Consider the following 16,606-nt stretch of genomic DNA (forward strand, 5'->3'; position numbering starts at 1 on the left):
TCGTGCTTTGGGCATTTTGATGAATGAGGCATACTCTATGATCCGACCTCTAGGAATAGCCTTAAGTCCCTCCCAAGCCATGCCCACAGAGGACACCAAAGACCAGTTAGTCTCCATATAAACATTAATTTCAGCCTTTAACATTTGTTGGAATTCCAGATTTAGCAAAAGGATACATTAAAGTGCCAACTATATGAGTTCTTCGTATGTGACAATACCTCTAAACTCACCAGGGCATGACCTGAGACTAAAATGTTTCCAATTGAGCAATCCATAACAGATGAAATGAAGGGCTTAGATATAAAAACAAAACTGGACTGATGGACTGATGAAAAAAAATTTGTATATTCCTTTCCAGATGGGTTCAAAAGTCTCCAAAAATCTGTAAGACCAAGATTTTTACACATCCTGTGAAGCGTCAGTGTTGCTCTAAGGGGCTTGCACACATTTGCTTCACTATGGTCAAGGACTGAGTCCATCAAAAGATTAAAGTCTCCTCCCAATATTATATCACGAGGGGTGCCAGCGAAAACAATAATGACTCTTCCTAATTTATCTTTACTCTATTTGAGAACTTTGAATTGTAAATGCTTACTTATCAATGCAATGACTCCCCTGCTCTTACTTGAGCCAGTGCCAAAGAAAACATATCCACCCAATATCTTCCCAAATTTTTCAGCTTCTTGCATGGAAAGATGTGTTTCTTGAAGAAACAATATATCATATTTCTTACGTTTAAGTGATAACTTTCCTTCAATTTATGGGGTGCCCCAACCCATTCGCATTCCATGTGGAAAGAGATAATCCACTCATATTAACATCTGACATTTTTACATATTAGAAAAAACAAGATTATAAAGACCACTTTCCAACATAAGTGCAGCAATCAATGTGTGGGTTTAATGCGCATGTTTTTCATTTTCTGTGTTTTTTGTTGCCGCCAACCAGTGTCCATCTCTCTTAAACTCAAACAGTCCATGGATGCCTACAAGAGTCCCCAAGACAACATTGCCATCGAATTGCTCAAGTCCGGTGCTTCTATACAAATTTCATGAGACAGAATTACACAACAGAAAATAATCTATAAAACAAACTCCAGAAAATAGGTGAAATGAGCACAAAGAACGTGTAGATTCATCCACAAACTGACCCAAAGGTGTGTTCCTGCACAAAATAAGCTCCAGCCGCTAGCAGAACCAGCACAAAAAATAAATAAATAAATGTAGAGATTCCTCTGGCAGTCGAACTAGAGTTCAGTGAGCCGGCCCATTCGGCTGTTACATGAGTGTAACAAATGCCCTAATAACTCTAATGATTTGAGTACATTGTAATAAGGTCCACAACTTGTATTGAATTTCACCAGTTTATGACACAAAAGTATTAAAACTAGCAAAGTGTGCAGTCTTCATAGAACAGTTATGGAAAAAGGTGTATCGAATCTCACCAGTTTATGAAGTATTAAAACTATCAAAGTGTGCAGAGCTCGCCATTCACCCGTGGCGCCATGCGACTCCAAATCTATGTATACAACTTTTAATGTAAGTGCATATAAAAATGTACATTAAACAAGATTAATAAATGCTGTAAAAGTTTTGTTCATTGTTACTTCATGTACAACCTTTTGATTTATTTATTTATTGCATTTTGACAAATGGAGAGTAAAAACTATTACACTACAAGTTTGTGGCATCACAAGTTTAATTCTAATGGCATCCCCTATGGAACCAGCTTATAACGGCATTACACAGGTGAAAATCTGTTCTATGAAAATTAAAATATTGAAATAATAAACATGCCCCGGTCAATGCACTTTGCTGACTAGCCAGGCATTTAAGCTGTACAAAAGCTTCTGTTGGTGTTAGCCCTGTGAGGAGTGCAGAACCTGCCTTTAAGCCATGACATTAGTGAACAGGGGAAGATAAGATTTGAGCATTGTTATGTGTTCATGTGCTGATAACAGATAAGTGATAATTATTTTTTCAAAGCAGGCAGCCAGACCGCATAGGCCAGACCAGAGCTTGTCTAGTGTCCTTTCAACAGTTGAGGAATGCAGAGCTGTTGAGCCGAAGCCAAGCATCTGCAATCATTTAGCTAAGGGTGTGCATACAGAAAGTCCTTCCACCTCCCACTCTAGCAATCATACAGCAATGAATACTGAACAGAGCCAGCTTAAAAAGCATAGGGTCAAGTGCAGGCCAGTTGTCAGATGTTTGTTGTTAGTCCTACAGTATGCCAGAAGTGAAAGCACACAGATTAAGAGATTTTTAATTTTTTCATCCAGAATGAAAAGCAAAAATGTATATTATAGGCCATGACAATGCTCCATATGACCAAATATCAGAAGAGTAGGAAAAAAACTAGATTTTTATATTTTCTGTAGAAACTGGGAGTGAATCAAAACTTGCTTGTCAAGGAATAGACCTTATTCACACTAGCCCCATTTTTTATTTTTAATGGCAATGAGGCTTTGAGAGATAGACTTACAGTCTCTTCATTGGGCTGCGCTGCAGTTTAAAGTGTTTTTGGATCATTCTGCAGACAAAACATTGATAAAGTATCTGTCCAAGAACATTTAGTATACAACGAACTCCAGACAACATGAGTTGTGGAAAATCAGATGTTATCTAGGAACTTTATACAGCTGTATACCATTCATGCCATTGAACAGATGGCAAGTCTATCCCTCAAAGCCTTGTTGTAATTCCCATTAAAAATCAAAGATTTTGCTAGCTTGAATTAGTTCTATGTGGTTGCAACCCTAACTTTCAAGGGATACAAAATTGATTAACATTTTGGAATCTGGCTGCTCAACTGAACTGGAATGAGAGATCCCTCAGAGCTATATTCTGGTTTGGACTTAATGGCCCTGTGAGGAATTTGGTCCCTTTAGACTGTGATCATCTGTCTCTTCAGGATTTTATCGATAACATCATAAGGACTGAACTTCTACTCTCAACTCCAGTGGTCCCAACCATGATGCTCCAAGCTCTGGTGGTTCCGGAGACCCCCTCAATGGAGGCCCTCTGCTCCTAGATCCGGTGGTGCCGGAGACCCCCTCGATGGAGGCCCTTTCGCTTCCGGCCTGTTCTTCTGAGAACCCTTCCACGGCTCTGCCCTCTGAGGCTTCCATGGCACCGCCCCTGAACTTTCTGCTGCTTTGCCTCTTGAGCCTTCTGTGGCACTGTCCCCTGAAATTTCTGCTGCTCTGCCTTTTGAGCCTCCCGCGGCACAGCCCCTTTAACTTTCTGCTGCTCTGCTTTTTGAGCCTCCTGCGGCACCGCCCCCTGAACTTCCAGCTGCTCTGGCTCTTGAGACTTCTGCGGCACCACCCCCTGAACTTCCTGCTGCTCAGCATCTTGAGCCTCTGTCTTCTGAGTCTCTGCCCCCTGAGCCTTGCCTCCTGTCTCCTGAGCCTCCATCCATGGCAGCTCTGCCCTTGGAGTCTCTACTTTTAGCAGCTCCGCCCCTAGATCCTCCGCCTCCTGTGGCTCCGTCCCCTGACCCTCTGTCAGACTCACTTGATGGAGGCCCTTTCACTTCCCACTCCTTCACCTGAGACTCCTTTCACAGCTCCGCCCTCATGTCATCCATATTTACAAATCAAATGCTCATACATTAAAATCGAATGGTTTCCCAGAAGGACATCACAGATTTTGTGTTGCTTAAGTGCAAACATTTGAATTCATTTGTGATGGAAATGACAAAGGTGGAAAGATGGTAGATAAACAAATGGCAAGGAATAGAAATAAATGTTTAAGATAGAAAGTGTTAAAGAGACAGAAAAAACCTCTAAATAATATTAACTTTCAATTAAATAATTGAAATAAGAATGTTGTCTTTTAATCCAGCAAAAACTTTTAATCATGTGCAATAACAAAATTCATTGAAAGTCACACCAGACCTAAAACATCCTTCTCCATGTGACCATGGCACTCCTATATACCGTGGCCAAGCAGACAGTCATATATCTTTGAGAGTCAAAGTGGGTGTATATTTATGGATTTCACACATTGCTTGATGGAATAAATCAGGGTTTCACTGTTTGATGCAAGAAATCTCGCTTTCCCCTGGAAACCCTTCAAAAATATTCGGGCTATACAGATGTACAGTGTAGACGAGTTGTGAAAAAAAAGTATACAATTATTTTTGGTGCTAAAAAAATATAAATATTTAAGTACTTTTTAACTATAAACCACCACTTCCATTAGGGTTCACGAGGGTGTGGAATCCAAGCAGTCTCTTGTGTGACATATTCACGTTGCCATGATACCGACATAATCTCACACTCTCCACTCAGTTGAGACATCCAGGTTAAGCACACAAATGCACCATAGTGAGTATAAATACAGATACAAATACAGATCTAAACCAAAATCAACAAAGCTTCTGTATAGCATTCCTCATTCTCACTTATAAACAAAGCTGCTCTTCCAGCTGTGACTAATGTGTGTCAATTCTTGTGTGTTTCAAATGCAAATGCCCGTCCTTCGGATGAGACCTTAAACCGAGGTCCTGACTCTCTATGGTCATTACAAATCCTAGAGCACTTCTCGTAAAGAGTAGGGGTGTTACCCCGCTGTCCTGGCTAAATTCCCCCATTGGCCCTTCACAATTGTGGCCTCCTAATAATCACCATCAACTCTACTCTCTCCTCTCCACCTATAGCTGGTGTGTGGTGAGCATACTGACGCACTATTGCTGCCGTCACATCATCCAGATGGATGCTGCACACTGGTGGTGGTTTAGGAGATTACCCTGTTCACTGTGTAAAGCGCTTTGAGTGTAGGGTCAAAAAAGCGCTATATAAACGTAACGTTCATTCGTTCATTCATTCACTACTTCACACGCGTGTACCATCTTCTATAGTGATCGTGTCACTTTAGAAGACATTACTTTAAGAGCTGGTGTCATATGGATGGCGTTTATGCTGACTGTTTGTGATTTGTGGAGCTTAAAAAAATCGGATCACCATTCACTGGCATTTTAAGGAACTACTGAGCTGTTATTATTCTAGTTTTCTTCAAATGTGTTCTGGTGAAGAAAGAAAGTCAGACACACATGGGATATCATGAGGGTGAGTAAATAATGAGAGAATTGTCATTTTTGGGTGAAGTATACCTTTAAATGTCAATTTTGTTTTATTTGACGGCGCTTCTGTGCAAGAAGCTGAAAAATAGTGAGACGCAGTGCAAAGGTCAAAGATGTCTGTCTAGCATGTTCACATAGAACAACAATTGGAATACATCGCTGATGGTCACAAAAATGCATTCAGTGTGAAAGGACCGTTCTTTATTGAGAATGGCATCCTACTCCACCACTCTCTATTGGCAACACAGACTGCAGGTCATCTGAATATCATACCAGCTTCTTTCCACTATAACTACCATCTCTGCTAGCTACATAAATTCTCATTGGCTTTTACGGTTTGTAAATAAAATGATGCCTGTGCGAGGAGTCGGGCAGTGAGGTTTCACTTAAGCATGAAAAAAATATAAAAAAAATGAAAGTGGAAAATGTATTTTGGCTGCTGGGGCTCAGTTGGTCTTTCTGGAATTCTCTATTTCTCTATTAGTAATATAGTAGTAACCATGAATATAGTTACCATGGTTAACTTTGTGGTCACTATCTTTTTACTACAAATACCATGGTCAGTTTTAATTGACTAAAGAAACCATTTTAAACTATGGTATTTGTAGTGAAACCATAGTAACTACAAAATGAATTTTGTTTTATTAACGTAGTTGTCATTTCCCTTTATTATTACAGTTGTTTCACCATGCTTAAAATATGGATATGTAGTACAACCATGGTAACTTTTGTGATTATGGTTTACTTCAAATACCATTGTTGAACTATTTAATATAGTAAAACCATGGTAATTTTTTTTTTGTTTCTATGGTTTTACTACAAATATCATTCAACTATGGTTACTGTAGTTAAACCTACACAAATGACATAATCCATCAGTACATAGTTTACATGAATTATATTTTACTATATCTTATTTTTGTGCTTCAATTTCTCTGGTCTCTCTATCAGGTCCAGGTCTTGAAAGTGCTAACTAGCCGATTGGATGGAGACACCAGACGGCGAGGGAGGCACAGATGCTCTGTGTCTATAGAATAGCCCTCTCAATTACAGCATGGCCAAATTGAAACGGATCCCAATTTAACTCTCTTTCCAATAAACCTCACAGCAGATTTGCCAGCCTCTCTCTTTCTACAGCAATGGACCTCTCTGATGCAGCATGTCCAGATAGGCTGCCAGACACAGCAGGGAGAGCATCGATTCTCAATAACATCGCTAATGACTGCACACTGCCTGATGCATGCTGCCATTACTGGAGGTGAGGGCCGGGACTGAGGGCAGGCCCAAGTGTGGCATGGCAGATGGAGCTGGTTAGGAATAGTTATAAGGATGAATTGTTTTGTCAGTTTGAGAAGAAAGATTGAGAGAATGAGAAAATGAAACAGACTTGATTTCTGCTGAAAAGACCAGGTCATACCATTGTGAATTTCCATGCTGGTCTAAGCTGTTTTATGCTGATAAAAGCTGCAAAAAATGCTTCTCAACATGCATGGTCTTTCTGTTAAAGCTGGGTGAATAAGAACGTCTAGTTAAGGTAGTTAAAGGGATACTGCACCCCAAAAAATCCTAAATAAATAAATTAACTCCACAGCCATATGACTGACTTTCTTCAGTGGAAAATAAAAGTACATGTTAGGCAGATTGTCAGCCCCAGTCCCTTCATACAACAGTGAATGGTGACTGAGGCTAACTAAGCCTTTAGTGTTGCACTGAACTGAGAAAGTTATAGAGGTTTGAATTGAGGGTGAGTAAATGATGAAATAATTTTCATTTTTGGGTGATCTATCTTGGGTAACCTTTAAAAAGCCTGTTAGAGATAGCAGCACATCAGCATCCAAAACACAACACACTCTTTTCAGCAGGGTTGGTCAAAACTAGAAGGCCACAGATTGTGTTGTAAGACAGCTTATTTGCAGGATGCAGACAACCTTTTAGTCTCTTTCTGTTTTCTACTCTCTCCCTTTCTTGATCCATCCCTCTCACTCCCATTAATGAGTGCAGACCACGGGTCAATACAGCACTAGCCCCACAGTCAATACCAGTTACCTGCAACACAAACACTCAAAAGCTGCCGTTGCAGAAAATCAATGTCATGTTGCAGTCTTCTCCAATCACCACTCTTGGCCTACTCCCTAAACTTCAGCTAACATTATTGGTCAATCATGAGACTTGGACTGTTATGTTTTTTTGTTCATAATATCTTGCTGAGAATCTTATTACCTAAATAACAGTCCAAGTGAATGTCTGGGTCATATTTCACCCCAAAATAATAATAAAAAAAAATATTTTGCGCATAATTATTTTTAGGATAATATAAACATATACAGTGTACACACACACACATACTGTATATTCTTTAAATTGTACAGTACTTATGTAAAGTACAATTGTAAGTATTCATCATGCCAGTATTTGTCATACTTCACCTAATGTGTAAAAAGTTTAAGGGGGTTGGATATGTACTTAACTTTCATGAAAATATCAATGCAAATTTTTTGAAAGGCCCTACAATAGGCTTCATGTTCATTATGTTAAATCCAACTTTTTTCTTGTGATTCTGAGGTGAAATCACCCATTTTGTGAACAAAGTATTCCACGCTTGCAAAAACATAAGAAGGCTGAATACAATAGTGAAATACAAGGCAGATGTGCAGATATAAGGTCCAACCTTTATTCCATACATTTTTAAACCATGAATGTTCATTTAAATTTTTTTTAACGCCTAAAGCTCTACTTGTTTTGTATACAAGAGTCTAAGAAAAACAACTGCACAACACCACAAGGTCGACAGAAAGAGTCTATTGCCACCCAACCATTACAATATGTCTCTCAGATGTCCATCTTCTGTGGATGGATAAGCTGCTAAAGCAGTTCCTTTATGACCCGGAAGTTTATAGTTTTTGTTTTATTGGCTCTTCATTGAAAAAATTTATAATCCAGGTCCTCATTTTAGAACTCATTAAAACTTTCCATTTTGATAACTGTCCAATCAGAACTCTCTTTACCCTCTTTGCATAGATTGCATCACCTTGACCCTGCCCCTATTTGATTCTTCTCATCTGACTGGACAGCTGCATCACAATGGTTTTCAACCATGAAGTGGTTAAATTTTATTTCAATGTTTTTTTAGAAACATTTAAAAAGCCTAACAAATTTACAATGTAATTTTATTCCAAGTATTATCAACAAGATATTTACAATATCTTTAAACTTAACATAAAACAAACAAGAATATTGTAATACATACAGTATTTGTCTGCATATTCCAAAAGAAAATCAAGCAAACAAAAAAACTCCAAAATGTAACTTTGTACATGGTAAGCACTGTGTATCTCCAGGTATCACAGAGCAAATCAACTGTCAAACAGTGAGTTCATAACAATTCAGATATGCAGACATCCATATCCAGCAGCTCACTAGGATAAATGCAAGGCAGGGAACCAATGAAACTTAATGCAAATACATAAAAATGTCTGTACATGAAAAAGACTAGGAAATGTACAAACTAATTTCAGAATTGAAAACTGAAAAGGCATTGGTTTAATATATTAATATCAAATTTCTGGTTGGTAGTTAATGATTACATTTTAATTTTGGAGCTATGAAGAGGTGAAACAATCAACGCTTTACTTTTACTCCAAAAAATAAAAAATAATGGTGATGTGCTTGTTCAAAAGTACAAATCTTTGTACAAAGTACACATATCTCTTTTATCATTTATCATTGTGTGAAAATAAGTGCATGTTGCCGGTGTCAAACTCAAAATGTTTTCCTTCATAATGGGTTACCGCGCCTCTACTTCTTTGGGGTTGCGTGACGGAGAGTACTCCCGAGGGTCTTGTGTGTTGATTGGCGTAGTCCGTCTTGGTGATGCTGGTCTGGCAGCGCCAGAGGGTACCAGTGGTGGAGGGGCACTTAGTGCTGCCGTTGGGGGTGTTCGATTAAGAAGTCCATTATGTCCTGTTGAAGGGCTTAGCCTCGGGTATGGCATCCCACCAAGGTGCGACATAAATGGGGGCATATGAGGTAAGTGTCCTTCAATGGGTGATTGGTGAAGTTGATGAAGCCTCGCCCGATCCAGTTCCTCCCGTAAATGCAAGCGTTCCCTTTCCTCTGCTAGTTGCCGTTGTCGCTCCTGTTCACGGCGAACTTCCAGAAGGTGTTCGTGGTGCGAGTATTCATGAGGCTCTCGATCCCGGTAAGGCCTTTCTGGATCGTAGACACCAGGGAATCGGTGTCCAGGTTCAGAACGAAGCTGGAAGTCCATGCGCCGTTGCAAGTCGAGATTCCGGTATGCCTCTCGTAAAGGATCCCAGGAGAACGCTGGGTGGGGAATGCGGTCACGTCCTGCTGCGAGAGGGCTGACACCCATAAAGGGTGCCATGCGGGTGCGTTCTAGTATGTTTAGGCTACCCATTTGGTGCATGGCACTCATAGAGAGGGGGAGTGAATGTGGCATGGGGACTCCATGTAGCGAGGCAGGTGCAGGAGGGTCATTACAGCGAGGAGAAGGTGGATGTGGCTGATGGGGCAGTTGAGGGTGGTGATGAGCAATGGGTGTGGTTTGATGAGATGGGGGAGGGATTTGAGGCTTGGGGGCTGCTTCAGATCCAACCACCACCACATCCTGCTCTTCCTTGCGTTCTTCTTTGATCTTCATATCGTTCTTTACTTTGTGCTGCAGATCTCCTGAGCTGGTTTCCTTCCGATCCCTTTCAGTGTCTTTAATTGGTAGCGGTGTTGGAAAACCCATTTTGATTCCGCCGTTAAGGGCATTTTTTGAGTATGGAGAGGGCGATCGCTGAATGGGCTTGCAGGAGTCATCTGAGGATCTTCTGTCTGTGATCTCTTTGCCTGGAGAGCGACTTTCCTTCACCTTTATGTCTCCCAACATTGCAGCCTCTCGTTGGCGGTCCAACAGTTCTTTTTCTGGTTCTCTGTTGCGGTCAGCACTACTGCTGCGGTGTCTGCCTGAGTCGGTGGAGTTCTGACTGTTTGAGCGGATCAGACTGCTGATCTGGTAGCTAACTGGAGCAGAAGCTGGAGAGGAGCGGTTTGAATGACGATTACGGTCAACAGAATCTCTGCAAAATGAAAGAAAGAAAGAGAGCAAAATGTTAAAAAAAAAAAATACATTAATATAACTAGAAAAGTGTGACAAGATAAACTTTGATTGTTGCCTTAAATCCTTGCCTGAAATGTTATAAAAAAAAAGTTTAAAAAGCATTCAAATTTGAGGGCTATATAAGCCTGACAGATAGAAATATTTGATTCTCCGTTAGAGGAAAATAGTAATTTGATATAGCAAACTAAGTCAGAACACACTGAAGGTCTGTGCCAGACCAGGGGAAATTCTGGATCATTTTGATCATCCACTTTTTTTAAATTGTTACTGCAATCACAATCAAAAAGACAAAATTCAAGTCACAACAGATTATGACTGTGCCTAAATTGGTGGACATAGCATGAGCCTCTAGGACGTCATACAATTTGGTCTCTGGTTAGGGAGACATTAACATTTAAACGTTTGTTTAATAATATATTGACTTGACAAAGCCTGACCCTTATTAGCAGACAAAAAAGGCTCGAATTGAGTCCATTGTTCTGGGTAATCTCAGTTTGTAACACCTACCTGTCCTTATCTTTCTCTTCTTTTCCAACAGAAGAGCCTCTTTTCTCTCTATCTCGTTCTTTATCTTTCTCTCGTTCCCGGTCTCTGTCCCTGTCATGGCTGTTTGCAGAGCTGCTTCTTTCTGCATCCATAGATTTAGGCCACTGTGGAGGGGTAGGGAAGGAGGGTGGAGTCCGGTGCAGCCGATGCCAGGTATCGTGATGGGGACTACTAAGACCAGGCAGCCCTGGACCATCTTTGGGTCCAAACACACTGTTGGCCCCTGAAATAAGAAGAAACAAACCATCCATTTAACAGGTTATTCCAACAGAAAGAGGGTAAAAAGTTGCTTTTGTCTTCTGTTGAGGTTCTGCTCATACAAACTGAAAGGTTAATTGTGTATAGTAGTTTCTCCAACTGATGTCAAATGGGGTACCAGGGGGCTTACTCACTACTCTCCTGCTTTTCAAGACTTCTCAGGAGAGAACAAATCAATGACCCAGTGGGGTCAAGCGCAATGAAAAGCAAAGCGTTCCATTGAGATTCTATTTCAATGCAATCAATTTCACTCAAAAGAGTCCCATTCAGCCAATGAAGGAAGCAGCGAAAAGAAATGAGATGTGGCAAAAAACAGAAAGAATAAGAGTGGACCCTCCACCCTAGTTTGTGAGCACTGGGAAACTAATTAATGCAAGAACAATGCTAAACCAGTTATGCTGCAAGCTTTGATTTGGGGTGTGAATTTGTCAAAAGCTGCCGGTGTACGATTAAACCAGTCTGCTGTAATGCCTGCCTCCCTAAACTCTTATTTGGCATTTGCTGCAACGCTAAGTGCCTTTCTTTCATTACCTCCTCTATTTTTTATTCCCTCTGCTTTCTCTGTGGTCCAGAGCTAAGCTGTGCTGCTCTGAGTCAAGCTAGAGGCCGGCGGCCAGGGCTTACCAAGGGTTGGGTTGCCTAATCCACCGAAGGCACTGCTTGAAAGGTTGCTGAGGCCGCCAAAGGTACTGGAGCGACTGAAAGGATCTGCAAAATGCCAAACAGGGATTAGCGACGCAGGGCTGGAGGTGCCCGACCATTCCAACTGGCTTTTCTCTTACAAGCCAGCTTTGTTTTTGCGTCACTGTTACTGCTGCTATTCTGACTTCCTAAGGGTAGTTTATTTTTCTCAGTAGGACTGTTGGAAAGAATTCACTGTGATTGTTTTGGCACAATTGTGCAAATTTTAGATGTCCGATATGCAAAACGGTTAAATAAAAGCTTGTAAATTCAGCTTGTGTGTCATGTGTCCCATTTCCTCTAGCTGTTACTCTTATCCTTCCATGTATTTATCGGTAAAATATTAAGCTAATTATTAAAACTTACCTTGCTGTGAAGGCCAAATCATTCCTAAAGTTGCATTTAGATATATTTAATTAAATACAACCTCACATCCACAAAAGTATAAACATAATTCAGTGCTATCTGTGTGGAACCAGAATTTAAATTCCTCAACTCCAGGTTTGGATTTATGACTAATCCTCATTGCGTTTCGTTCTCTCCATTTCCTCTGGGCCCCAGGTGTTTATGAACTCAAATTGGATTGACTTGAAAGCTCACTGTGTGAAATCACCATTCAGCTCAGAAACCACATAACATCACTGATAGACACGGCTTCAATTCTTTTTGGAATGAAGCACAGGAACACTAAGGTAGGGAACACTGGTAGAATACTGGTCAGAATTTTCTATGACATACAATGGGAGAAAAAAACATTTTGGCCAATTGAATTGATACTTCTCTTGGAAGTAATTAACAACACAGTATTGTGAACAATATTACACAATATTGTTTCCAAATACAATACATTTTGGAATTCTGGGGTTGAAAAACACTGTATTTACTCAATATGTTTTTTCAGAAGAGATTATAATAAGCGACCCTTGGGAAGACACTTCTGACCCGCTGATAACAAGACTACAGCACACCAATAGACCATAATCAGATGCCATTTTTCATTTGATGTTAACAAAAAGAGAAGCACAGTCCATTTAATATGTCATTCTATCTTTATGTTCTAGATCAAATATAATATTCCCAACCAAAGTTTTCTGGAGTTGTTTTGTGCACTGGAAATTTGTGGAAAGATGTACTATATTCTTAATGTTTCATTGAATGAACAATTGACACCTTCAGTATGTATGCAGCACTACAACATATGGAAAAGACTGTACTTCTGTCCAACAAAGCCTTGTTTTGTTAACATCAAAGTAAATATGGCTTTCTCTGACTAACGTCTATACATCAGAAGAACATATACCATTTAAACATACAATATATGGAAGAAGTACTTAAAATGGTAGGTTACTTACACTTACCTGCCAAATGGCTGGGAGGCAGGAAGCCAGTGTGATGAGGAGACGGTCCATACGGTGAAGCTGCCGGATGGCCCGATCCTATGGAGTATGAAAGAAAATGATCATAATCAGCCTGCATTTCAGACAAAGTTTATCAAACAGTGAACAGATACACCAAAACAGCTGCATTTCATTAAAAACGAATCACTACAAACTTTGACATGTTGATAAGAGAGATCTTGGCTTGGGAAAGGAGCGGAAAGGAGTCAACTGTAAGCAACAGAGCAATTTTGCTCAACATTGCTCTGCTTATTTGAGCAGACAAAAAAACAACAACTTCTGGCTCAACCAATGATGTGGGTTTGCGTCAGGACTAAACAGTGCAGGCCAGAAGGGGTGGTAGGTGTTTTTGGATTTTTTGGGGGGGAAATAATCACCATTTCAGCAATGCTGTTTGATGCTGCCAGTGGAGCAGAAATCAAACAATGCACCTTTATAAAAGCCACAGCAGCAATGCAATAAGCTAATACTGTGTATTGAGCCTCTAAGATGATGCAAAGATGTCTCGGAATGAGCGTTCAGGTTGTATTTGAAAGGGTTAACCGTCTATTTAGGCTGAACTATATATCATTTGTTTGTGTGTATCGGTAATGAAGAAACCAATTACAAGCTCCTTCATGACACAATGCAGCACAATTACATTCTAAAGGGCAGACACTCTCATGTTGCCCTTCAACCGAGAGTTACCAGTCAATTGTATCGGGTAAACGCATTTATATTCACACTCGGACCCCAGTGTTGGGCTGACACAACATTCAAATAACCACATGCAAATCAGTGAGCAAGGAACTGGAGAAAAAGACATACAAATCAATTTTTATTATACTAAAGCCATTCCAATTGAGAGAATGCAGTATAATTTTACAAGATCAACTATAAATAATCTGTGAGGGCAGTATACGGGTTGGATTATAAATATACTGTAGTATGTATGTGGAATGAAAATGAAACTTAAAAAAATAGGATATGTGTATGCAGTTATTCACAATAATCAGCAATGTGCATTTCCATAATAGCAATCAACACTAAGCTGGCTTTTTCCAAGAATGGTTGGGCAACTGCAACTTTTTCTCTAAAACATCATCTTCAACATAAAAATACATTTTGCAACCCATTTCACTTCCTTAAACTGCCGTATTTCAGAGAAAAACATGTTATTTACTTGAACTTTATGCATCGGGAAATAATTTTATCTTGAAAAGTTGTCTCTAAATGATAAGATGATTGGAGGGGAGAAGTTGAAAAATAATAGGGATTGGTGAAATCAGCCAGAATGTAAAGTTGCTTCTGAGGCGAAGCAAGTTATAACATTACATTAAAAGTATTTTTTATATAATGTGCACCAATGATTCATTCATATTACAACCAAGAATTTGTATAAAGTAAATAGGGTACATTTTTTAATTCATGTTGACTTTAAACAGTTTTTCATCAAAGTTTTCATAGAATTTAAGTTTTTGAAAACTTCCTGCAAAAAATATTCTGCATTTAAAAATAATTTCATTACACAAACCTGTTGATGAAAAGAGTGGTCTGGCAAGATCATGAGGGTAGGGGAACCCAGGGAACACACCAGGGGCTGGTGGACGGCTAAAGAGATCTAGTTTTCCATTCATGTCCAGTTTATGAGGGTCTAAGTGCATCTGCTGTTGAGGGACAAACATAATTTTTAGATTATATTTAATGCAAATATCCGGCATGCATAAATGTGTTAATATATTCCAAAACAAAAAATGTATATATATACACTGTATATAACATATTTTTCTCTGTACTATTACAAGATGAGGCTGGCTTATTTAATCTTGTACTTCCCTCTAGCTATATATCATATAAAAGAAAACGAAAAAAAAAAGGGGAAGGCTTTTGTGAATCTTTTCTTGGGTTCTATGATAACTTACTTTCATCTTCTGTTGATGATGGTAGATCTGCCAGGCGATCTGAACATGTACTGCACACCATTTACCTGGCTTCTGACATAAACACAGAGGAAGTGTCAAAGCATTAGCAAAAATGTGGTGGCATTTATGGGGAAAATGTAGGGATTTGGAATGGAATGAAAGGGTGATTCTTACTCTTAATGATGTCCTAAAAGGATCTGTTATCTGTGAGGAAACAGAGAAAAATAAGACTTAATGGCTGATCTCTAAAGGGGCATTAAAACTGGCAGTGATATGTAGTGACAAAGCAAGCTATGTCATTCATTTTAAATTATATTTGGTGATTTTTATGCAACATGAGTGACATTAACCCATTTTATTTCAGTAATCTCACATCTTCCTTAGTGAAACAGGACACTCGAACAGAAATTAAATCTTTGACTAAGATTTACAATTTTCAAAGAGATTTGGCAAATTTCATCAAATGATTTAAACTAGGGGGACTTTAAGTAAGGAATTGACTGGATCCTGGGTGTTATATACCAGAATGAAGGTGATCTTTAAAGGGGTATTCACACTGACAACTATCCGCAGCAACAAAGCAACCTGAAGCAATTTATTTTTAATCAAATGTGGCGGTGTCAGGCAACATGAGCAACATGAAACAATGCTTGCAATTTATTTTAGTTTAGTAATCTCACATCTTTCTAAAGGAAACAGGATATTCAACTAGAAAAAGGATTTTCAAATAGAGGGACTTCAAATGATAAAGAAACCTGAAGTCTTTTGTTTTCAATTAAGGTTGGTAATTTCCAGGAACATGTGACATAAACCAACACCCATTTTATTTACGTAATCCTGCATAATTCCGAGAGAACAAGATATTTAACTAGAGGGATTTAATGTCTAAAATAAACTTTAAATCATTTGTTTCTGGCAAATGAATTCTAGAGGGACTTTATATAGGGAATTGGATTGGATCGGTTAATGAAAAGTCTCTGCTACAAACAAGAATGAAGGTGATCTCTAAAGGGGCACTCAAAATGACAGTCTACTCTACAGCAACCTGAAGTCAAAATTTTTAATGAGAGTTGGTGAATTAAGGCAACAGAAGCGATTGTTTGTAATGCAACAAAGCTGGGCAGAGCTCAACTTTCTGAAAATGAACACTGACACAATGCGTGATTACCAATGGGTACTCAGTGATCAGCTGCCTCATACGGTTATACTACACTATATACTGCAGTCGAGTTGGAGTGATGGCCTACTAGAAACCAACGGAACAGAGACTCAGTGACCTCCAGTGAATTGCTGTCAGTGAGAATAGGGTCTGAAGTGGATCTCCTCAATGGGTGGCTTACCCTTGGGTCCTTTTGTAAGAGTGTGTGGGGGACGGTTCCCGGTCGTCCTGCAACATCAATAGGGTTTGAGGCCTGAAGAAAGAAATTCAGACTGAGGACTAATGGAACAAATTATACATTGAGGAATGACCTTTGCTTCATTAGCATTTTGAGCTATACTATGTAATGATCACAATTCAACATCATGCATTATGTATAAAAACGGGAGCAAATGTTCTTGGACATCTATACATTCTGAACACAGTGTAACAGACTATTTAGTTCCATGGT

General features: G+C 39.4%; 1 protein-coding gene across 4 annotated transcripts in view; it reads right to left on the reverse strand.

Moving 5' to 3' along the window:
* Positions 1–7,743: 7,743 nt before the first annotated feature.
* Positions 7,744–16,606, reverse strand: part of fbrsl1 (fibrosin-like 1) — a 268,766-nt gene continuing 259,903 nt past the window's right edge. For 3 of the 4 annotated variants that reach the window (XM_052116960.1, XM_052116978.1, XM_052116988.1), the window contains 8 exons: positions 16,337–16,408; positions 15,171–15,200; positions 14,997–15,068; positions 14,609–14,741; positions 13,051–13,134; positions 11,642–11,725; positions 10,721–10,982; positions 7,744–10,172 (listed from right to left, as the gene is read on the reverse strand). In XM_052116960.1, coding sequence (XP_051972920.1) covers positions 8,873–10,172; positions 10,721–10,982; positions 11,642–11,725; positions 13,051–13,134; positions 14,609–14,741; positions 14,997–15,068; positions 15,171–15,200; positions 16,337–16,408 — 2,037 coding nt within the window. In that variant the 3' untranslated portion in view covers positions 7,744–8,872. The remainder of the gene's footprint in view (positions 10,173–10,720; positions 10,983–11,641; positions 11,726–13,050; positions 13,135–14,608; positions 14,742–14,996; positions 15,069–15,170; positions 15,201–16,336; positions 16,409–16,606) is intronic. The other variant, XM_052116968.1, reaches the window with a different exon arrangement.

This window comes from Xyrauchen texanus, chromosome 4, assembly GCF_025860055.1.
Source record: "Xyrauchen texanus isolate HMW12.3.18 chromosome 4, RBS_HiC_50CHRs, whole genome shotgun sequence".
Classification (NCBI taxonomy): domain Eukaryota; kingdom Metazoa; phylum Chordata; class Actinopteri; order Cypriniformes; family Catostomidae; genus Xyrauchen; species Xyrauchen texanus.